The sequence below is a fragment of the Antechinus flavipes genome, chromosome 6 (assembly GCF_016432865.1).
Source record: "Antechinus flavipes isolate AdamAnt ecotype Samford, QLD, Australia chromosome 6, AdamAnt_v2, whole genome shotgun sequence".
Lineage (NCBI taxonomy): Eukaryota > Metazoa > Chordata > Mammalia > Dasyuromorphia > Dasyuridae > Antechinus > Antechinus flavipes.
Window position 1 is genome coordinate 7,186,087 of NC_067403.1, and position 24,032 is coordinate 7,210,118.

The 24,032-nt window shown below is 39.5% G+C and overlaps 1 protein-coding gene across 2 annotated transcripts in view; it reads left to right on the forward strand.

Annotated features, from left to right (window-relative positions):
- Positions 1–24,032, forward strand: part of C1QTNF7 (C1q and TNF related 7) — a 118,823-nt gene that overhangs the window by 91,500 nt on the left and 3,291 nt on the right. For both annotated transcript variants that reach the window (XM_051965538.1, XM_051965537.1), the window contains exon 2: positions 20,984–21,229. In XM_051965538.1, the coding sequence (XP_051821498.1) occupies positions 20,992–21,229 (238 nt within the window). In that variant the 5' untranslated portion in view covers positions 20,984–20,991. The remainder of the gene's footprint in view (positions 1–20,983; positions 21,230–24,032) is intronic.

Here is a 24,032-nt window from a genome sequence, read left to right on the forward strand (position 1 = left end):
ACTTTTGCCAAAAACCACTAGTCTCAATTTTCCTCCCATGATATGTTATGAGTCATTTTTTTTGGATTCCCAGCCCTTTCTCCACAATTTGGGACCCTAGGGAAAAGATTGTTTTGGCTGGAATGAAACGTATACAAGTGGTACCACCTGCTGCTCCATCTTTGGATCTTTGGTTTTTGTTTGGTCTGCGATGGCTCTTGGCCTGGGTTCGGGAGCAGGTCGTTCAGCTGTCTCGTCAAGAAGTTCTGTAGTTCCTTTATCTAGGATGCTGACAAGTTTTCAAGATGATTATAACATCTTCACGAAGAAGCAGACTCGGGGACACATAGAACATGTTAGCAGGCCAACAAAAGCCAATGTTTTTGTGGACACCCAGATTTAGTTTATCATAGAATGGCCCTGAAGAGAAAAGACTTTGGTTCTTCCCCTCCATACTTCTGCATGAAACAATTGACCCAAACTTCAAAGATGAAAAGAAAAATCGATTTGAATGATGAGGGAACAGGACACCAAGATACAAATGACTTTTTCCGGATAGTTTGATGAATGAATGAATGTAACAAAGTGAAATTCCACAGGAATAAATGTAAATTCTTAAACCTCGATTCAAAAAATCAAGGGCATAAATATTGAGAAAAGAGGCCGATCCCTTTATATCAGTTTGCCTTAAAAAAAAAAAAAAAAAAAGAGCTGAAGGTTGAGGAAGATTATAAAATCAAGAGGAATCACATGATAATGTGGAAGGCTCAGTATGTGTGTGAAGTTAACTTGACTTTAAGCTGATTTGAAACACCCAGTGTCCAGACGGAGAGAAGCACTGGCCCTGCTCTTTCTCCTCTTCCATAATGGAGTATTGTGTTCTGTTCAGATGGTCACATTTTAGAAAGGACAAAGACAAAGGCAGAGAAGACTCAAAATAAAGTGCCCAGGATTCTGAGAGATCCATACCTACTTTTCAAGGATCAAGTAAAAGAAGTGAGAATGTTTATGTCCTGCAGAAGAAAAAACTGAGAGTGACATCCTGACTGCTCTCAAAGGTGGGGAAGAGTGTTAGGCTTATTCTATTTGGCCCTAGAGGGATAATGGGTAAAATAAAAAACCTTCCTAATAATTAGAGTTATCCAGAAGGTGCTGCTTAGAGCAGAGAATTATTCAGGTCAGGAATAGTTTCAATATTTGGCAGGATTATTGTAAAGAGAAAGAATATTTCCATTGAGATGGACTTTAGATTATATCAGTGATTCTCAGGTGCTTTTAAGGTATTCATGGCAAAAAAAATTACATCTCTGTTTTTGCTTTTTTGATTTACTTTGTAATTTTCTGAATTTCATTTGGGGCACTTAAGAATATAATTGTGAGAGTGGATTGTTGGCTTCTCTAATGGCTTCCCTCCAGCTACCCTGTCCATAGTTACTTGCAGGTTGTCTCTTCCCTTAGAATGTGACCTCCTTGAAGGCAAGAATTGTCTTTTTCTTTCTTTATATTCCCAGCAATTAGTGACTACCTGACACATAATGAGCGTTGTAAAGCTATTTGTGGACTAATTGCCAAAGAAATCAGTGGCACAAAAACAGCAAAGGACTGCTGGGATACATGATCTCAGATGCTCAGACTCTTAGATTCCCTTGGCATTCTGAGAATGCAAACACTCTGCTTGAATCATGAATTCCCTTATTCTATTGTCATTGTATATTGCATTATATTGTGGGAAGGACAAAGAAGACAGGCCATATGGAATACCCTCATCTTCTCCATTTTTCCAGACTGCTCCCTCTGCCTGGAGGCACCTTTGTCCTTCACCTCCGTCCCTTCAAACCCTTCTCTCCCTACAAGAGTCAGCTCATGTGCACTTCCTAGAAGTGACTTTCCCCAATCTCCTTTGTGGTTCACACTTTCTCTGATCTCAAAATTTCTCTTTCTTAGGGCATATGATATCTTCTCAGTAGAACATAAGGAACTACATTTTGTTTCTCCATTGTGTCCACCGTATCTAGTACAATGCCTTATACTCAGTAGGCATTTCATAAATGCGCATCAGATCAGATTGGAATATAGGATTTTCATCTTAAGAGCCTTGGACTTGAATTATAGTCCTACCATTTAATAGCCATGTAACCTGGCACAAGTAATAATAATTCATAAGCAATAAATAGTGAATAAACATTTACTAAATATCTCCTCTGTGCCAGGCATTGTGTTAAGAGATGGAGTTAGAAAATAGAATAGAAATAGAAAATAGAAAGTCAGTCCTTGCCCTCAAGGAGCCTCTGATCCAATGAGGGAAGGAAGACAAAACCCAAAAGGAAGTTTCCTGAGGCATAGGGGAGAAATCAGTCAGAGAAGACCCAAAGAAGAGCAGCCAGGGGAGAAACAAAATATAAGAATGGACATAACAATTCTATATGTGATAGCTAGTGTTTCTATAGACCTTCAAGACTTGCAATATGCTTCAGCATTGTTAATTCAGAATAAGATTAGCCCCATTTTATTCAGGAGGAAATGAATGCACTTATCCCTAATGCTGAAGGAGAATTCAGCTCTTCCTGACTCCAACTTGGGCATTCTAACCTGGGCAACCTTCACTGCCCCACCAATTCTTTGGTCTACAGGCTTCTTATCTGTAACCCAGGGGTGATAATACCTGCTCTGGCTACTCACTGATGGAGTGTGTACCAAAAGAGACCTGCAGGTACACTCTCTACAACCACCAAGCCCCCTACTATAAGCGATTTAGCCCCTTTGTTGTAGACCTGAAGCCTTCCTTTCTCCTAAGCAGCTTAAGGTTGGGGACAGTCCCCACCTACAAACCAACTGGCCACGGAATACATGGGAGGGAGCCTGATACTAATCCGACCAACTCACCAGCCCAGGGGTCCCTTTCCATTCACAGCCTTCACATTAAGAGTCACAGCCAAAGGGTCCTTTGGCCCCAGCTGCAATGCTTCTGCTTCAGGCCCATTTACATTATGGAGCCGGAGCTGACAAATACGTCTATCTCTTTGGCCACGCCTGCCTCTCAGAGAATTCCAGCCTTCGGGGCCAGCTGGACGTGCCAGAAGATTTTTTTGGCCACTGGTTCTCTCTGGGAATCCAAGTGCACTGAGGTAGGTCCCTTCTCTCCAAATTCTGCCCTCTTGTTTATGGGTAAATAATTCTTCTCTCTTCTCTTGCTAATTTCTCCTCAGCCCATCTGCTGCCCTCTGCATCCTTGCATCAGAGTCCAGTTCTGTACAGTTTGGGTTTTTGATCTAGTCCTTTATTATTCTTAACAAGCTACAGGTTATTGTTAGCCCGCTGCCAGAAGCCGCCTCTCTCCCCTCCAAGTGGGGCTCTTCTCCCGCATTTGTCTTCCTGGCTCCTCGCTCCTTTTCCAGCCTCTCCCTTTTCCCTTCACAGTGGGAAGCAGTGGTCAACAAAGCTCCTCCGAAGATCAGTCATCTCCTCCAAACCTTCTCCCTTTCGAAGGGATGCTTGTCTACTTGACCTCAGGGACTCTCCCCTTCCTTCTCCTTTCATTCCAAATAAATCACAGGCCTCTAGAGTCGCTGAAAGCCTAGCAGACAATCTTGGCCTTTTCTCTGATCACATCAAGTTGGATTTTTGAGGGAGGAAATTACTAGAGAAACTTGGGACTTTAGAAAATTCCAGTCTCAACGAAATACAAGGATTTCAACATCACTTTCTACAGAACTCCCCCAAAGTTTAATAAAGAACTGCAGAAAAAGGAAAGGTGCCTTCATACGTGTGGGTCACCATGAGGTGGCCCTTTTATTCTCCCTGAGTTTTGTCCTTTGAATTCCTGGTGTAAGATGTAATATCTAGATAGGTTCTGATATCCAGATATCTAGAGCAGGTTCAGCACCAAATGTCCAGACCATATGTTGGATGCCTGGTTGTCCTTTGCCTGTAAATACATCATGAGCTCCTTACAGCCAGAGACCACATGTCACAAGAATATCAACAAAATAAAGAATTATTAAATAAAGAAAGAAACAAATGATTAAGATGGAATTCAATTTCTGGTATGGGGATAAGTATAGGATACTGCTAAAGACAAGTGCAGGTAACATGGATCCACTATCAAATGCTACTAGGAAAGAATTGGATGAAATATTACTCCTAGAACCAGAGTCGACATTGTGCTCAAAATGGCCACTTTGACCTCTATTGATGAATTTTATAACAGCCAGTATCCTGAGACTCTTTCAGAAGAACAGAAAAAAAAATTGATGGCCCTCAATAGAAATAAGTGTGTTATGCTTTTGATGGCTCATGGGGTCCAAATATAAATTTGTATCATCCCAAACTGACATTTAGTAAATTTGTGGAACATTGAAAATATTGAAAGCTCCATTTCTTGCTCAAACTCAACAGTCATTGTCCAGATGTTGAAATTTAGCAAAGAAAATGAGCACCCTGATGAAACCACTACCATTTCTGCAGAAAGCCATGAATTATTTCCCAGCACCATCCCTCAAGTGAATTATAAATGGTACGTTATGGGTTCAGCTTCAATATGGAGTTTACGATAAGTCCTCCAATGTCATCTCTTTGACTGAACATCGTTGACATTTAGAATGGCTCAAGATAAGACTCTAGTCAATGAGAAAACACTGACATCACACAGAAACTAAAGGAGCAGCTCTCACTAGGGCTGTTTGACTTGCTAAGGTTTTCTCGACACCTGGACCATGACAACAGAGAAGAGGAGAGTGTGTATGTGTGTGTGTGTGTGTGTGTGTGTGTGTGTGTGTGTGTGTGTGTAGAGATGTACACTACTATTATTTACTTGAAGATTCAAAAATGTAAAAGGCTTCTTTTGCAAGAAGAGGACAGAGATCTCAAGACAGTGCTAGAGAAATTCATATTTTTAGGTCTGGAAGTCACCTCAAAAATCACCAAATCCAGGAGATTTAAATCACATCTGTTTGTTCCTGACAAAGGCAGGGCAGTCTGGCAAAACCTCTGGAGCCCTTTTCAAAATAAGGTTTGTAAACGCATCAGATAGAATCCCTGGAATCACAAAGGAAACCGATTCTTTTGAAACAGTCAGAAAAATATATAAAAAAACAAAATAAATTTGTATCCCACCTGAGAGGTCCATGGACCCCAAGTTAAGAACTCCCATCCAGGTCTGGTACCCATCTAAAGCAAGTACCATGGTAAAGAGTACACTAATGGTGAGGTCAAAACATGGGTGAGAGTTGCTCCCCAACATCGAAAGCTACATAACCACAGACAAGTACTTAGCTTCTTTAAGCCTTCATTTCCTCACCAGTGAAATGGGGATAATTAAACTGCTATTTATTAGTGTGACTTCAGGCAAAGGACTTCCAATTCCCTGGTCTCACTCTTCCAGAGAGCTGGCGTCAGTGATATAATTTCTAAGATCTTTTCTTCCAGTTCTAAGGATCAGATCCTATAATCCTACTTGCTTTAATTCACAAGTCTTATGTAACCTTTAATGCAGTGACATTTTTAACCCTTCTACTCCCTCCAAAAATAAGAAGTTCCAGAGCTCTCAGGGAAGTTCATATTTGGTACTAACTGGCCTTGACTAAAACTAAAAATGGATGTAAAAATTAAGTCAGAATTAAAATGACTTGCACAGGGTTACGCAATTAGAAAATGTCTGAGGCTAAATTAGAACTCAGAATCCAGTAGTCTATCCCGTCAGGTGCCTGAGGATTAGAGAGGATTACTACTTTGGGCAGAAAGTTAGATTGCTGTTGTTCATTGATTGGCCATGTCCAGTTCTTTGTGAATCCGTTTGGGTTTTCTTGGCAAAGATACTGGAGTGGTTGGCCATTTCCTCCTTTAGTGGATTATGGCAAACAGGGTGACTTGCTCAGGGTCACACAGCCGGTGAACATGTGAGAGCGATTTGAACTGAGGACTTCCTGACTGCAGCCCCAGAGCCCTTTCTCTCGGTTATCTGACTGCCTCCAACATGTTGTTTGTCCTTCATTCGTGACGTTGATGCTGGATCGAACACTGGATTCATTGGAACTCGAAGCTGGATTGAGTTGGATTGAAGGGAGGGAGGGCTGTGCAAAGTCACCAGCCTCACTTTCTCCTCCAGAGCCATCTGGCTCCATGGCCAGCTCTAAATCAGAACAACTGGATATGGCCCTGCATATGGACGTGGCCCAAGGCACATAATCTAACGCAAAGGGTCGCTGTGAGCAAAGTACCTCGTTAATCTTTAAAATGCTATGGAAATATGAACTACTATTACCCCTCGGCTGCTTCTCATCTCTTTCCATGTTTGTGACCTTTGACCAAACAGAGAAGGAGGAGAAGTTGAGAGCAATGTGTCAAATCGGGGAGGAGTGCTTAGGGACTGAAGGGAAATCTCAGAGAAGAGGAAGTGGACCAAGATACACACAGAGGGTAAGATTGCAGCTGAAGACCCATGCACATCCCACACTACGGGGGACTTCTGGCTCCATCTGGTTACTCAAGGGGTCAGCGTTCCCGGCCCTTTCTTACAGATTACAAGACCAATGGTTTCCCGGCCCAATTATCGCTAGGAGTGTCAGGAAATTCCCACATCTTTTCCAAGCAAAATTAATCCCAATTTTTAAAAAGGTATAAATTGGTCTCAAAGCAGAGGAGGATAGCATTTGAGGCTGGAAAAGACTTTAGAGCTCGCCTAATCCAACTCTCATTTTGTGGATGAAGAGGCCGAGAACCAAAAAATAATGTGCCCAAAGTATGGAGCTAGTAAATGGCAGAGCCGGGCTTCAAATTTGGCTCTGACTTTTATTGGGCCATATACTGCGGAGGGCAGGCAATTCTTTATTATCCGGATTGTATGGTGGGAAAAGGGATGTGACATGAGCAAGTCTCTTAACCTCACTTAGCACAGTGTCCGGCATATAGTCTCTGGTAGGAAATGCTTGTTCTCTCCCGCCACCCCGCTGATTTCTTAGGCTTTTTTGGGCTTCTCATTAAGTGATTTTCTGGGAATATCTGAGACACAGAAGAAAATCCCCGCCCCAGGTTGCTTATACTTTTTATATGACTCATAACTTTATCTGGGACCCCATTATGCCATAAGTCTTGCATATGGCTCTAGGTAATACCCACACTATCAGGTTTAGTTCTAAGGCTTATATTTGGACTTTTTCCACTGGCCCCAAATCTCCTTAAAGCTTATAGATTAGCAGTTCACACAGATCTAAGGACTTATTGGGATTTGGGTCCAATGTGTTCTCAGAACTCAAATAAGATAGGCATTAAAGGCTCTGCTTTCAAAATCATAGTTTGGATTCCCATAGTGCTTTTCTTCCAAAAGGTTAGAAAGCCTTTACTAATCCCTCTCTACCTTTGAAATTGTTATTCTCTTCTTCAGAAAACAAAAAGAGTATGTCTTAGCCAGGTGACATAACTACTAAATTTGGTGTTGGAGTGTCCGCCTAGAGGCGCCTATAGGAAGCACGCTGAACTTGGAGATCTGGTACCTGCCCTGGAATCCAGCTCTCAGGCTCACCGGTTGTATGTCTGTGAGCATTCAGGGACGCACTTTCCTTATCTGTGTAATGGGGAGGCTGGAGGACACGCTCTCTAAGGAGCCTTCCTGCTCCCACATTCTCAAACATCCATTGTGTGGGGCCTTTCTTGAAGCATTTGCCAATTCGTCAGTCAACGACTTTCTTAAAATGTCAGCCACAGATGAAGCGGGAGGGAGACCAGGCCCTTTCTGAAACAATGAAGTGCCAGGGGACTCGCTTGAACGGATCACTCTCTGACGAATGACGGCAGTCTTCACCCCTCGGGGATCTAGCTTTCCTGGGTTTTACGGCTGGGGTATTACAATATTCTCAGCTGGGAAAACTTGCCTCAGTCTGGGACTTACAGAAGCCACCCTCATTTCAGTTCTTAGTCTCTCCTACGAGGTTTGTCACCACAAAACATAGAAGTCTAGCTTTAGTTTTCCTTCCTGGTTCGGGGGTGGTTTCCCTCAATATGGGACTCCATCTTTGCTTATGGGATTCACACCAGTGATGCTTCCCAGAGTCGCGTTGGATCTTGTGTGGTTGGAGACAAAGATACTGAAATAATCCAAACCCTCCATTCATATATTGTTTTGTAGCTATTGAATTGCTACTAAGTCAGTCGAGGCTCAGAACTTTTGGAAGTCATTGGCTATTTCCTTTATAACTAAAAGACCTTGCACTCTCCAGTTCAGTGTTTTTGTCCCTTTCCATCTCTGGGTTTTTAAGTCTCAGGGGTTAAATTATTACATAACATCCTAGCTCCACCCCTGAGCATGTGGTAGGGTTCGGTGCCCATTTGATGTAGGACTGCAAAGATTTTTCACTTTTGTCCTCTACTTACCTATTGAAATTTCTTAGGTGACTGATTCTGTTGTATTCTTAAACTTTTGGATTCTATCAACATTCGAAATCAAGATCCCCCAAAGCAGATTTTGACTACATTTTTTTTTGCTTTCACCCATGTTTGGTATCAGAAACATGGTTTTCAAAGAAAATTTTTAAATAAATTTTTAATAGATCAGTTTGCCATCTTGTAGACAATAAATGACTTGGACACTTGTTTTTCAAAATAGTACATTATGTTAACTTTCTTCAGCAAGCGAAAGTACAGAGAGTATTATTTTGAAAATATGCTGTAAGAGTGACTCTTCGGTCTCTCCAGTCTGGGGGTCAGGTGCTCTGTTTCACTTCTTCTCCCCCCCAAGGGTACTTTAATATCTTTACAAAAGTTAGAGTACTGTTAGTCTTTACCATGGTTCAAGTTCTCTGTTTTCCCTAATTTTAGGAAACTGTAGGCCCCTCTAGCCATATAACAGTTAGATCAGCTTTTATAAAGGCATATTTACTTCAAAGATAATAGCAAGAATAAACATACAAGAATTACTCCCAATACTTGGGAGAGATATTGGGATGGGGGAGGTGGAGGGCAGGGGGACTTAATTCTTCCTAGGCTGCCTTGGTATCTGGGGAAGAGGAAGGCATTAAATTTAATTCAATTCCATAGGATCACCTAGAACCCTGACTTCAGTTACATAGGTATCATATAGGGTTTTTTTTCTCAGTTTATATTTTCTCATTTGTGATCCTGAGAATATGAGACATTGCCTTTGCTGGGTAGAGAAGGAGGAAGGAAACATGGTTTCTGGATTATACCTTTTAGCTCTGATGTTTTATGTTCTGTATTCTAAGATTCATTCCAGCTTTAACATTCAATGTTCTAAGGTAACCTCAAGCTCAAATATTTTATAGTCTGAAGATCCTTATAACTTCCATTCTGTGTTATAAGGCTCCTTTCCAGATCCGACCTTCTATAGTCTACAGACCAATCCAAATCTTAATGTTTTATCTTTTGTTTTCTAAGCATTATTCTAGATCTAACATTCTAAGTTCTGACTGAAAATTTCACCTAGCATTAACATTCTATGACTCCAAAATTCTATTATTATTCAAGATTTTAAATCAACAGCAAACTTCCTAAAATCTCCTTGCCTAGTAAATGGTCCTAGAGTTTCATAGCAAGAAAATCTGGATTATCTGGAACAAGCATTCCTCATTCTAAACATTTTCCAGATTTTAAATTTCAATCTATGCTATCTGCCTTTCCTGAATGAGGATTGTTTTCTGGATTGTGAAGCTACTTTGAATTTTTCTAACATGTTTTAGAAGGTTTTCTTAAAATTTCTGGGAAAATTCTGATATGCATATGATAGCTAGCTAGCTAGATGGATACTCAGATTATAGGTAAATATAGGAAGTCAGTGAATAAATTATTTCACAGCCAAATTTGGCTTATCTAAGTAAAGTTAGTCAATTTTAGGTTAAACGACTTTAAAGTCCATCGAGTTTCACAGTGTCAAACAACTGGATGTAATCTAATACTATTAAAATTTCTCTGTTTGGAAATAATTAGAAGTGATCTTTTGGAAATAAGACACAAAAGACAGCATTATGCTTTTAGAAAGCAATATATGCTAAACTCTGGATTATCCTCATTAATATATAGATGACTGTTCAATCATTTTCAGTTGTGTCCAACTCATCTGAGCCTATTTGGGCTTTTCTTGGCAGAAATACTGGGGTGGTTTTTCCACTTACTTCTCCAGTTCATTTTACAGATGAGGAAATTGAGACAAACTGGGTTAAGTGATTTTCCCAGGGTTACACAGCTAGTAAGGGTCTAAAACCTGATTTGAACTTTCTTTTTGACTCCAGACCTGGCACTCTATCCACTGTGTCCAGCTGATATGTACTCATCAAAACTTATACTATATAAAAGTAGATGAAACATTATTTTGTTAATCATAATTTAACTTGAAAGAAAATAGAAAGATTATATACTATGTTTTTCTTAAATACACAAGTTCTCTTTAGATACCTTATTTCATGGTAGATGACCTTGGATTCTTAAAGGCAATAGTAGCAAGATAAAAGGTCCTTGCAAGGCAGAGAGATTTCAACTATGAGCCTGGTGATAGATTGTGAAGGCAATTTCATCTTTCATCTGAAGGCAATTTAGATAAATTTAGAGACAGATCACCAGAAACCAGTTCATTCATTCATTCCAAAAAATGAAGCACCTACTGTATAAGGAACACTATTCTAGATGCTAAGGAAAGCGCAAAGTTTAAGTAAAAGTTTTTGTCCTAATAGAACTTATTCTCTAGCTGGGGGAGCAGATACACAGCTAACTTTAACACACAATAAAACATTAAAAGTTCATTAGAGAAAGATAAAAAAGAGATAAAAATCATTCCCAACCAGGGAAAGTTTAATAAATGAAGCATCATGTGAGTAATAAATCTAAAAGATTCATAAACAATGTTTTAAAATATTTATAAGAATTTAACAAGCAATGGAGGGAAAGAAAGATATTGCAGGAAGAATAAAAAAACAACCTACATAAAACACAGAGGAAACAGCATAGGAGATGCCAGAGAGAGATGCCGATGTTGATGAAAGATGGAGTATGCCAAAAAAAATACATATGACAAGTTATAATGAAAAAGGGCAACAGACTGAAGAGGTCTTGAATACAGACAGAACATTTGAGCTTTATTCAAAAGGCAATTGGGAGCCACTGGAGATATTTGAGCAAAAGAGTGATGACATTAGTAGATCAATGCATGAGACTTTTCTAGTTTGGTACATGTTGATTTGGATGTGATGGTGGGATATTTGAGTTCTCAGCAGGTAGCACAGGGAATAATTGATTTAGGAGTTTTCTGCTTAAGAGGGTGTAACAGATTATGGAAATGAATGAAATTGTCAAAAGTGAGAATACAGAGAAAGAAGAGGATCAAGAACAAACTCTTGGGAAATATCAATCTTAAAAGAACACAATGCGATAAGAGTTAGCAATGAAGTAAGAAAGAGTAGAGTAGAACCAGCAGACTGCCATGTTTCTGAAATCAAGGGAGTGAGTTTGGCGGCCAATAGCATCAAAGGCAGCAGATAAAGAGACCTAGGAAAAAATATTAGGTATTAGAAAGTCATTGGTGCCCTTGGAAGGTACTTCGGAGGTAACACCACTGATACTGATAGAAAGACAAATGCAAGGATTTAAAGAGAGGGGAAAATGAAGAAGCTGAGATACTGGGAACGGTCTTTTTTCCCCCGAGAAGTTTGGTGGCAAAGGGGAGTAAAGAGATAAGCTAAACATTGGAGAGAAGAAACAAACTGTGTTGGGTTACTTTGGGTTGTTTTGTTAATCCTTCTTGTAAGTACTGGGAAAACCTGAACCTGTTTAATAGGCAGAAGGAAAGCATCTAACGAAATGAAAGAGTTTCGTGATATTATACTGGGCTAATTATTTTTACTGAAATCAATTCCTCAAGGTGATGTGCTGGAGAACTTGATCAAATGGGCTGAGAGATGGATTAGCTTTGATGATTATTGAAAATGAAAGCGGGAGAAAGAAGCTGCAGAGAAAATTTAAGGAATGAGAAGAGGGAGTTTACAATGATGTTCTCAGGAGAAAAATGAATGATGGTCTGATTTAAAACTGAAGGATAACTAGAGGCTGGATCACCTGCTGGATAAGAGTAGAGAGTGGAGATTTAATCGATGAGAGGAAAGAAGAAGCATTCTGTGGGAATTTATATAAAGAGTAAAATTCAAAGGATTATCAAGGAGCAGTAAAGGCTCAGCTAAGTCAAAATCTTCCTTCCCATAATTGCTACCTCTTGATCCTCATTAGTTCTGTTTGAGCCAGGGCCCAAATCTAATTACTTTCTACAAACCAGCCCTAAAGACAGAATCATGTTCCCTTCCCTTTCTCACCCTTCCAAGTCGTCTCTTCTTCTAGCTATACATTCACAACTCCTCCAAATATCCTCAAATGGCATTATTCTGAATATCCTCGCCATTGCAACTCCACTTATCTATTGTTGTTCTTATTGTCCAGTTATGTCCAATTCTTCATGACGCCATTAGGGTTTTTCTTGGCAGAGGTTCTGGAATGGTTTGCCATTTCATTCATTAGTTTATTTTACAGAAGAGGAAACTGAGGCGAGCATGGTTAAGTGCCTAGTCCAGCATTAGCTGTCTGAGATCAGATTTGAACTCAGAATACCAAGTCTTTCTGAATCCAGACTTGGCACTCTATCCCATGTGTCACCTTCAACAACCTTCCTAAAATATGGCTGAATAAACTGCTTCAAATATGGACTGTCCAGTAGAGAGTACATCACCATCCATAACCTGGATGCTATATTTTATAAATGTAATCTAAGTAGGCTTTGGCTTCTGAGTGACCATATCACATTGTTGACTCATACCAAGTTAGGTGTCTGCATAATAACATAATATATAATATGTAATTATATAATATATATTATATAATAACATAATAATAAACACTCTCCACAGGGAGTTCCCCAGATTCAGTCTGAAAATAGAAATTTATTACTTGGGGGATCCCAGCATTGAAGGAAGAAATGTTTGATAAAGAGTAAAGAACTCAAAATTGGAGACTGTGGCTTTTATATTTAATCTCCCATCCCCACCACTATTGTCCCATTCCTCAGATTTCCCCAGTAAGCTGAGCAGTTCAAAGTAGCCAGCAATCGGTATATGAAGGGCTGCCCCCACCATCACAGATCCTGGCTTAGAACTAGTCACAGATCCTTCCCCAGAGCCCCCAGTCATTCCCTGGAGACTAGGAGTTGGTTTGAGCAAGAAGTGATTTCCATAGCTTGTATATGGTAAATAAGAAGTAAACTGACATTTAGGAATGAAAGCCATGAGGGCACAAAAAGCTCATCTGATTCAGTCATTGCTAATCATTCGCTTTGATTCAACAGACTGACAAAATGTGAAGGTGGATTCTGGGATACCACGGCCAAGGTTGTCATAATCAGTAATGAAGCTTTGGGGGATACAATGTTGGCTGAAGAGTGCTACTGTTAAAGTCTCCCATCTTATCTGTAATCTCACCTGGTGTTCCAAAACAACCATTGTCATACCCATTCTATAGGTGACCAAAATGAGGCTCTGAGAAGCATTGAGTTCCACAGCTAGTGCTTGTCAGAGTCAGAAGCAAATCCAGATATCTTTGGATTCTGAATCTAGCTCTTTTCCTCCACTTCCTCATAACACTAAACAGCATAGTAGGAATACAGATTCGAGGTTTAGAACAAAGTCCAGAAGTCAACATCCCAGGAGATCTGTCGTCCGGCTTAGGGCAAGGAACTTAGAGAAGTCAGAAAGGCAAACCCCATGAGAACCCAATACATGGATGAGTAGGAGAGGAGACTGTAGGAACTGTTGGCTATGTGAGCACCAATGGCTCTCTGGTTTTTAATTTTGTCCCTTCACGCCACGGCTAGGACTCTCGTCCGTGTCTGTGGCACGGATATTTTTCCAAGTTGTCCCATAAGATCAATCAAAATTGGAATAGGTCTTTCACCCTATACTGTAGTGGAAAAATACTTAATTCTGACTCAGTTCTGCTCTTTGTTACTCTCTGTGTTTTCTTGGTCTCTCTGATCATCCATTTCTTTCTCTGCAAAATCAGAGTCGAGAACTAAATGAGCTTCAAGTATCTGACTTTTATGTCTAGATATTTCCAGGGCTCATTCTCTATTGGCAAAGATGATAGAGCTCATAATCAAGTATCTCTAATGAAAACAGATGGAGCAAGAAGAAAACCCAAAGAGCCAATCCACGTGCCAGCCAAGAAATCTATATAGAATCCCTTTTGTCTGCAATGGAACATTCCTTACATCATCAGCCCCGGAGTAAATTAAACATTTAAAGGAAGTGGGAAAGCTATCAATTCCACTCGCAATTGATATGAATTGGGCCTACACATAATCTGGCCAAGGCACAAAAAGACCCAAGGAAATCTCTCATAGAAGTCAAAGAACTCATTCATTTTCCTGTTCTTCGGCAGAGAAGGAGCGGTTTTAAAGGAAGGAGAAATGATCAACGGATGTAATTAAACAGAAACTGTTCTCAAATGGATGAGCACATTTAAAGGAGTTAAGCAACTGAAATTAAGTCCTTAGACCGTGGCAAGTTTCTCGTTGGGACCTTTTACAAAGCCTACCAATAATTAGAGCTGTTCCCAAATGGCCTGGGATCCCTTGGAAGGGAGTGATTTCTCTGCCATTACATGTGCTCGAGCAGAAGCAGGACGAGCTCCGTTTTTGTATGTTGTCGATGGGATTCAAAATTTGCCTAGGGTCCGTCTAGACCAGCACCGCTTAAAATTTTTCCACTCACAAGCCCTTTTGCCCAAGAAATTTTTACTTGACCCTGGCTACATAGGCGTATGAAATCAAACTTGTACTGGTGATAAATCATCACTTTGTAAACCTCCCAGATTCAGTTATGAAATCCTATATTAAATCCAGTTTAAGAAGCTGGGGTCTAGATAATGACTTCCGAGATTCCTTTCAACAGCAAGTCTGTGATTCCCCATTTTATGGATGAGGAAACTTAAAGCTTTTAGGTATCAGAGAAAGCTGGGAACCCAGATTTCTTAGGTTCAAGGTTTGTGAACTCTCTCCCAAACTAAATAGGTTTCTATTCAGTAATTACCTATCTTGTCTTAAGTACTTTATATAAGATAGCAATCCTTAATCAGGCAGATAGGAGGTACCATGGACAGAATACTGGAGGCATTCTGGAAAGGAAAGAAAATGAATATGGAAATGGCATGAATGGGAAAGGGTCACATAAAAAAAGTATGGATGTGAAGGTACAGATATAATCTTGCTGCCATTCAATGAAAGGCAAAAATTAACAGGCCAGGCACCTTGTCTGGTCTAGAATATAATAGGGAGAATAGGATTGGGGAAGGCTCAAAGAAGAAAGGGCAGTCTAAATTAGATACAAGGTCCCAAGGGAGCAAGAGAAAAGGTTACAGCTCCTTAGGTGTGCTTGATGTTCTGGGAAGCCAGTCAAAAAAAAATTGGGATGCAATATCAGGGGCCTCTGGAAATTTTTCTTTTGGTGGAAAAGGGGCCCTTCCAATTTAGGAAGAAGGCCCATTTAGGGTTCTGGCACCGAACGGCATGAGGAGCAGCTGTAGGTCATAACAAAGTAGCATAATGATTCAGTTGAATTTGAGCTCCTTTGGAACTTGTTTTGTTTCTGTCTCTATTTCCTAGCACAGTACCTTGCACACCGTAGGTACCTAATAAAAGCATGTTGAAATTAAACAATTTAACCAAGATCATTTCTGTGCATTAGACAAGTCATTTCCCCATCTCTCTATTTCCTCAAGTAGTAAAATGAGAAGATCAATTGCTCAGGGTCCTCTCAGCTTCTTCCCTTTTGCTTATTTCACTGTCCCCGAACATCTTCCCTTTGGAGAAGTGGACGGAATTTCTTGCCTTTTTAATGCTAGGGTATGACTTCTCCTTTGCTCCCCTTCTTTTGCCTTGACTATTGTGATATTTTCCCAAGGAGCATCTCTGTCTCTAACCTTTCCCTTCTCCAATTCACCCTATACAATACGACATAAGTAATCTTCCGCAGCCCACCTATGATGGATTTAGCATCAGAAGGGACCTCGGAAATCATCGCATCCAATTTTCTCATAGATGAGGTGATCAAGACCTAGAGAAGAATAGCTAGGATAGAGTGCTCGATGTAGAGTTAGGAAAACCTGAAATCAGATCTTGCTAGATGGCGTGATGGGTGAGTCAGCAAACTGCTCCCAGCCTCTGTTTCCTCATCTGTAAAATGGGGATAATATGGGTGCCTATCTCACAAAGTTTTGAGAATCAAATGAGAGACATGTGTAGAGCACTTTGTAAATCTTGAAGCTCTCCATAAATGCTGTTGTTGCTTTGATGATGATGGTGGTGGTGGAGATGATGATGATGATAATGATGGTGATGATGATGGTGACTACATATGTTCATGATCACTCAAAATTGGTACATGTAGCATTCAGACCCAAGTCCTCTGACTCCCAAATCAAAACTTTTTGTACTGAGCCATACCATCTGACTACATCAACTAGATTTTAGCTCTTTGGAAGATCAAGATTTTGCCTTCCACTTTTCTGCCACCTTCATGATATTCAACACAACACTGCTCAGGAATAAAGACTTGTCTGTTGAATTAATGAAAATCCATTGTCTCTGCTGCCTCCATTAACATTTTAATGCACTCTCTCTTCATCTTCACTTCCTGACTTTCTTGGCTTTTTTCAAGTGCCAGAAAAAGCATTTCATTTTTTCACAAGAAGCCTTTGATCCCCTTTAAGTCTAGTCTTTTCTCTCTGTAAATTATTTCCAATTCATTGCCTATCTATTTTGTTTGTACATAGTTATTTTCATGTTGACTCCCTCGTTAGAGTACGAGCTTCCTAAGGAGAAGGATTGTCTTTTGCTTTTCATTGTGTCATTCACTGGGCTTAGCTCAATGCTTGGTACATAGTAGATGCTTAATAAATGTTTACTGATTGACTGACAAATTATTCTTTTTAAAACTGCTCCCCATGTACATCTTTCCAGCTTCCTTTTTAATATATTTTGTTCAGTTGTTTACAATTGTGTCTGACTCTTCATGATCCCATCTGAGGCTTTCTTGGCAAAAATACTGGAATGGTTTGCCATTGTCTTCCCTAGATAGCTGCAATAAAGGCCTCATGCTTTCAGCCTGGGACCGATCCTCTAACTGGTCTGTGGAGCAGTCACTCCCTTTTAATTTCTTATATTCCTTTTATATCTCAGTAACTAAAGTTAGCATAAGAAAGAGTAGTGTCTACATAGTTTGTTCACAAATATGTCTCTCCCTCTCTGTTTTGTTTTCTATTGAGTAATAGCTTTCTTTTCTCATTTTAAAACATGCCATCTTGACATTCTCATTTTGTAGGCATACAGTCTTATCATCCTTTTCAGCTTCTCCCTTTCAGCATCTCTTTGTCCCTATTGCCAAAGATTGCCATTTCTTCCTTGACAATATCTGTTCAAATTTATCTTACTCCCTAGAACTAAAATCCTTTTTGCATATAAGCAACCTTTGTTATTCTAAGTTTCCTTGATTTAAGTTGATGTCAGTCCATGTGAATAGTACTGGCCAAATCATCTCCTTTGATTATTTCCCATACCTTGCTTTTTGGTGTGACTTCCCTACTTTGAGTATAGCTACTAATTTCCCTTTCAATGTAATTATTCAAACAGAGACTACTATTAATGATGATAATAATAATGCATGTGGGAAAGACAGTGGATATATAGCTTAATGAAAAGAGATCCAACCAGGAATCAAGTCTTGCCCCATCTAGGTGACTATGGACAAGTGTCCCAAGTGATCTTCTGATCCATTTTTGTTGTTCAGTTATCTCGCTCATGTCCAACTCTTTATGACCCCAGTTGGGGTTTTCGTGACAAAGAGACTTCAGTGGTTTGCCATTTCCTTCTCTAGCTCATTTTATATATGGGAAAACAGAAGCAAACAGAGTTAAATGGCTTGCCCAGGGTTACCACAGCTAGTAAGTTCTGGGTCAGATATGAACTCAGATCTCCTAATGTCAGGACCAGTGCTCGCTCCACTGTGCCATCTAGCTTCCTTACTGATGTACAGAAATAGAGAGTTTCCAATACTCATAATTCCCCATATCAGTGAAATCCCAAATCCAACTATGGGAAAAAAACCTTTCATATTCATATAGTGCCTTAAAATGTTGAGTTTCCTAACTAAAACCCTGAAAGATACATAGAGTAAGATATAACTGAGGCTGAGATGTCAAATCACCTGTCTACCATCACACAGCTAGTATCTGAGCTCAAACTCAAAGTCAAGGTAATTTTATTCCAACTTCTCTTCCTTTTGCTTTGCACCACACTGCTTGAACCCATGCCATGCACTAGGGAACACCTGATGCCCCTTCCATCTTTGAAATTCCCAGATTGTTTATTCATTGGGCCACTGCATCCATTCTCAGTTTCTCTTTTTCTCTCTAGAGGTTCTCATTTTATGCTTGTGTTAAAAACAGCTTCATTGTGTTAATCCAAACCAGTCCATTTTCCTCTTTCAAACGTCTTGTCAAAGCCTACTTAGTCTATTAAATCTTTAGAAGAAAGAAAAGCTAATCATCTGACATCTGAGGGATTCCTACTTTTTAACCAAAGGTTTTTCATCTCATTGTTTTGAAAACCTATTTCCTCATATTATTAAGTCTGGGACCTTTGGGGAATGTCTTTTGTTTTATAAATGACAAATGATACTGAGCAAATCTAATGAATTTACTTAGTCAAAGGATGTCCTAATATCTCAGGCCGGCAACACCGCAAATGCTTGGGGGCCTTGCTTTGGGTTGAGCTATATAGCCAGTGAAGAACTAAGTTTTCTTGCCTAGAAAGACTGGATTTTGATCATGTAGATAGTGCTGGTCATGTTTGTCTTCAATCTAATAAACTATCATTTCTCCTCACAATTTCTTAATAAAAATAGGATGCTAAGTCACCAATTTGGTAGCCCCACTGCTACTGAACAATAGTGTTGACACTGAATAGATGCTGAATAAGAGACAATCAAAATTAGTAGAGCTCTCAGAGGATCACTGATAGGGAACTGCCAAATCTTTGCTTCAAGATTTCTAGGAGAGAAGCTCACTCCTTCCTGAGGCAGTCCACTCCACTTCTAAACAGCTTGAATTATAGGAAGTTTTTCTTTTCTCTCAAGACCAAACTGACCCCTTTGTGATTTCCATCCAGTGTTCCAAGTTCTGCCTGCTGGAATCCAGAAGAACCATTTTTTTCTTAGCAAAAATAACGAGTGTTTGTCATTTCCTTCTCCAGCTCATTTGAAAGATGAGAAACTGAGGCAAAAAAGGTCATACAATTGTCTGAGACCAGGAATGAACTCATAAAGATGAGTCTTCTTGGATCTTAGCCCATTCTTCTCTCCACTAGGCCATCTAACTGCTTTCTAACTTCCTGTATTTGAAGGCAGCTTTTATGTCCTTGCTGTGTATGTTTCAACAAGCTAAATCCCCAATTACATCAATCCATATCTTAGGACGTGAACTCAAGGCTTTTTCCATTCCAGTTATCCTTCTCTAGACAATTACTAATTTGCTTATATTCTTCCTAAAACGTGGCAAGCCGCTAAATGCATTAGTTCAGATATGGTAAGATCAGAGAAGAGAAAACCTTTCTCTTCCCTCTTCTAACACAATTAAGCTTGTTCCCATGTTGGCTGCCATATCACAACAGTGACTCCTAGCTAGCTGCAATCCACTAAGCCCCCAAAGCTAGTGCAGTGCAGTTGCTGCCTAGTCGTCCCTTCCTTATGTTATCCTTCTAAAGCTGTTGTTTTTTTTTTTTACTCAAATGTAAAACTTTATAATTATACTTAATAAATTTCATCTAATTAAATTTATCTCTGCATTTTAATATTTCATGATCCTTTTTAAATCTGACATCGCCATCCAGTATGTTAGCTACCCCTGCCAACTTGGTGCCGTCTGCACTAATGATAACGTACCCCCTCTCCAAGTCGCCAATAAAAATATTGATTCAGAAGTACTTGTGAAATTATGTGCTTCCTTGACTTTTATCCTCCATTTTATTACTTGTGATTCATGGCTGGTTCATATCTCTAGGCACATAGTGCAAGCAAGTATTACAAATTTCTCATTGACACCAAGAAACTGTGAGATGGTCTTTTCTTCTGGAAAGTTGGCTGTCGAAAACAAATCTAGCTGAGCTGATGTGCTTTTTAAGAGTTATATGGTTTTCTTCTTGCAGGATCCATCACAGGACACACCCAATAATAGTTGAGATCCAAGCAGACAGGCTTCCTTCTTTAGGAAGTAGTCTTTGAGGTATTAAAAAATTGCCAAGGCTCTAGGACCATTCTAGTACCATTAGAATATTTGAAAGGAGCCAGCTCATTTTCCTACATATAATGCTAATGATAAAAATAACGAAGTCAAGCCTTTCAATATCAGATATTTGCTTTGTTGCAAAGGAAAAAAAAATCCTATTAGATCGGAACTATATCATGGGGGATCCATAGTCCAGCTTCATTGTTTTAATCGAATCCTGCTCTTTCGTTTTGCTAGCAAAAAGGCTCCAGCAGCTTAATGCAAAAAACACTGTCGTATTACAGCCTAAGGATTTTAGATGAGAGATTGAGTCTCCCCTTAGGACACACATATTGCTCCAGTTATCACTAATTGGAATAATACATGAATATCAGTGAGGGGGAAGGTAAAAGGATTCCTTTAAAAATCCCTTTTTTCTAGAGTTGTATCTTAAAAATCAAAGGTAACGCAAAGATCCTGCTAAATTATTTTTGAAGCTTAAAAACAGGCCCCTATCTTTATAGTCAATGGATTTAAAGTCAAAAATTCTTTATCAATAAGAAGCTCGTTATGGTCTGAGAAATTTGGGAGGGAGAGATTTTTTTTAATTGGGGGATATAATGTTTCAGATATTCAATCGTCTCTCAAATAGAATCGATTCACTAAGTAAGACCTGAGAAGATGCATTTATGCTCATCTGTGTCTCTTCCAGAGCCAAAGATGTTTGTCTTGCTCTATGTTACAAGTTTTGTCATCTGGGCAAGTGGACAACCTCGGGGTAATCAGTTCAAAGGAGAAAGTCACTCCCCGAGGTATATCTGTAGTATACCTGGCTTGCCTGGGCCTCCTGGTCCCCCAGGAGCTAATGGATCACCTGGGCCACACGGGCGTATTGGCCTTCCAGGAAGAGATGGTAGAGATGGCAGGAAAGGTGAAAAAGGTGAAAAGGGGACCGCAGGTAATGAAAGTTAATCTTCAATGAAGTACCCTCCCTCATCCACACCCCCTTCCCTTTTTTCTCCCACCCCCAAACCCAGCAAAATTACCCTGTTTCTCTTTTGTTATTGCTTTTGTTTGTTTTAATCACTGTGATCTTATGAGAATAATGTGTTAGACAAAGCACTCAGAAGTCTCTGTTTCTGACTTTGTTCCAGATTCTGAAGGAAAGTCATATAAATTGCTGAGGTTTTTTTCTGGATTTCGTTTTTCACACATGAAACAGCAACTCTATAAATAATAGAACTTAACTGTCCAATCATACCCTTCACTATCAGTCTACACTAGCTCTGTGCTAGAGCATCAAAAAATAAATTTCTTGTGGCATCCTAGAACAGATTCATTAATGTTTTGCTCTTTCTTAGCAGAAGGTTAGATGGATAACACACAACAGTGGAAAGAGCTTTAGATATGGAATAAGATCTAGGTTCAAATCCAACTCTGCTACTGCTAACTGCATGATTTTAAGCAAGCTCCTTGTCTTTCTGAGTCTCACTGGAGCATTTGTAAATTAATGAATGTAGTGTACACAATCTCTAAGGTCCTTTCCAACTCTAGATTCTTTGATCAAGCAAACCCTCTTGGTGCCAGTTTGATTTGAATATCTTGGTTCAGAGACACTCTAGATGAATGAGTGATTCTGTCATTAACTGCCACTGGCTGTCTCTGCCTTGGGATAAGTCCAACTCTGGTGACTTTTCATGGCATGGAGATCGCCCTAAGTTCTTAAAGAATATGTCGGCAACTTTCAAGCTCTGGCAGGTTTTTTCAACCTGGAAGGGTTGCCTTGATGAACTAGGTGTTTTCAAGAACCAGCCTCGCTAAGTTCAGAAAGCCTCATCAGATTTGCTGATTTACAGTTCTATTTAATAAATTTCATCTAATTAGATTTATCTCAGCATTTTAATCTGTCACAATCCTTTTGAAATATGACACCATCATTCAGTATATTGGCTACCCCTGCCAACTTGGTGCCATCTGCCACAATGGTGAACACGTACTCCATGTTATCCTAGTCACCCACAACAATATTGATTGGGAAGTACTTTTGAAATGATGTGCTTCCCTTGGCTTTCATCCTCCACTTTATTACTGGTGATTTCATGGATGGATCCCATCTCTACACACATGGTACAAACAAGTATTAAAATTCCTCCTCAGCACCAAGAAAGTGTGGGTGGGTAGATTTCTTTTGATTACAGCATCCACACAAAAAAAGATGTAATTGATGCCAGTGAAGAGAATGCCCACTGTGATGAAATCATGGAACCTTGGAATAAGGAGCAAATATATTTCCGAATAGGATACCTTGAGAAAATCATGAATAAATCCAAATCCAGATCTCAAGGGGATGGCAGTCTAGTAAAAGCACATAGGATCGAGTAGGGCCCCTTTCTGGAGCCACATTTTTTTTAAATTTTTAAGTGAAATCTACTAGATTTAAGACTATCATTCTATGATTTTATAAGAAAATAAAAATCAATATTTAGGAATGTGTTGATAGCAAAACTTTGTAACAGTACAAAATCGTGCATTAACATCTATTTAAATAACATGATATGGCAGACATATCTCTATTTGCCAATATAAAAGTGCTTTATAATTCAGAAGCTTTAAAGACTCTGTCAGTTATTTAGGTCTCCCATTGCATCCAGGGCCATCTCCAGTCGTCCTAATCTATATCTCACTACTGGATCCAGTTGACTCTGGAGGGGAAAGTGAGGTGATCTTGCCCAGGCCTCCCTCACTGAAATCCACTTCACTTGCATGTCCCGGCATCCCTTCCCTAATGTCATGGTCCTCTTCAAGAACAAAGGATGAACAAGAACAACAATGATACATACCAAAGACCCTCAATTATGAACTGAGATCTCTGCATTTGAAGAGATCTGTGATGTAAGATTTGCAGATAGAAATTAATAGAAATGTTATGGAGGGCCATAAATATAGCTGAATTCCTTTGTAATCACAACAGCCCCGGTACTTGCCTCCTTGGCTAACCAAGCTCTTGCTACATATAGTTAAGTCTCATGGCACAGAATTTTGGCCGATAGCACACAAAAACCATTTTCTATTAAGACTATAATGAGACTTCAAGCATATAAAAATAGTGTTAATATGATTTATCTGAGATGTCATTTACACTACACAGACATTGATGTTGGTTCATAGTATGTTAATATTTCTGAATTATTATGATTTTAACTCTATATGAATCTAATTCTGTCTCTATGTCCAGAAAGCTTGTATAAAAGTACCCTTAGAATCAATGATTGAAGGGAATGTGGAAAACTCATCAGCCCAAATATGGAGAATATCCAATAAGTCCTTGACTTAGTAGATTAGCATAGTTTAGGAAGGTAGTGGTCCAAACCCAATGACCAGAACAAAGCACAGCCAGGTTAAGTGACTTGTCCAGGATCAAATAGTTATGCTGTAGCAGAGCTAGAACTAAAACTCAGTTGTTGTTTTTTCTATTCCCATTAGGAAAATCTGATTTATTGTTATTATTATTTTATATAGCACCTGCTATGTGCCAGATACTGTGCTAAGCACTTTACAATGATTGTCTCATTTGAACAATCTTGGGAATGAGGTGCTATTATCACCCCCATTTTACAGATGAGGAAACTGAGGCAAAGTGTTTTAATGATTTGGGGAGAGTCACATAGTTATTAAGAGTCTGAATGTGGATTTTATCTCAGGCCTTCCTCACTAAAGGTTCAGTACTTTATCCACTGTGCCACCTAACTGTCAAGAGTCAG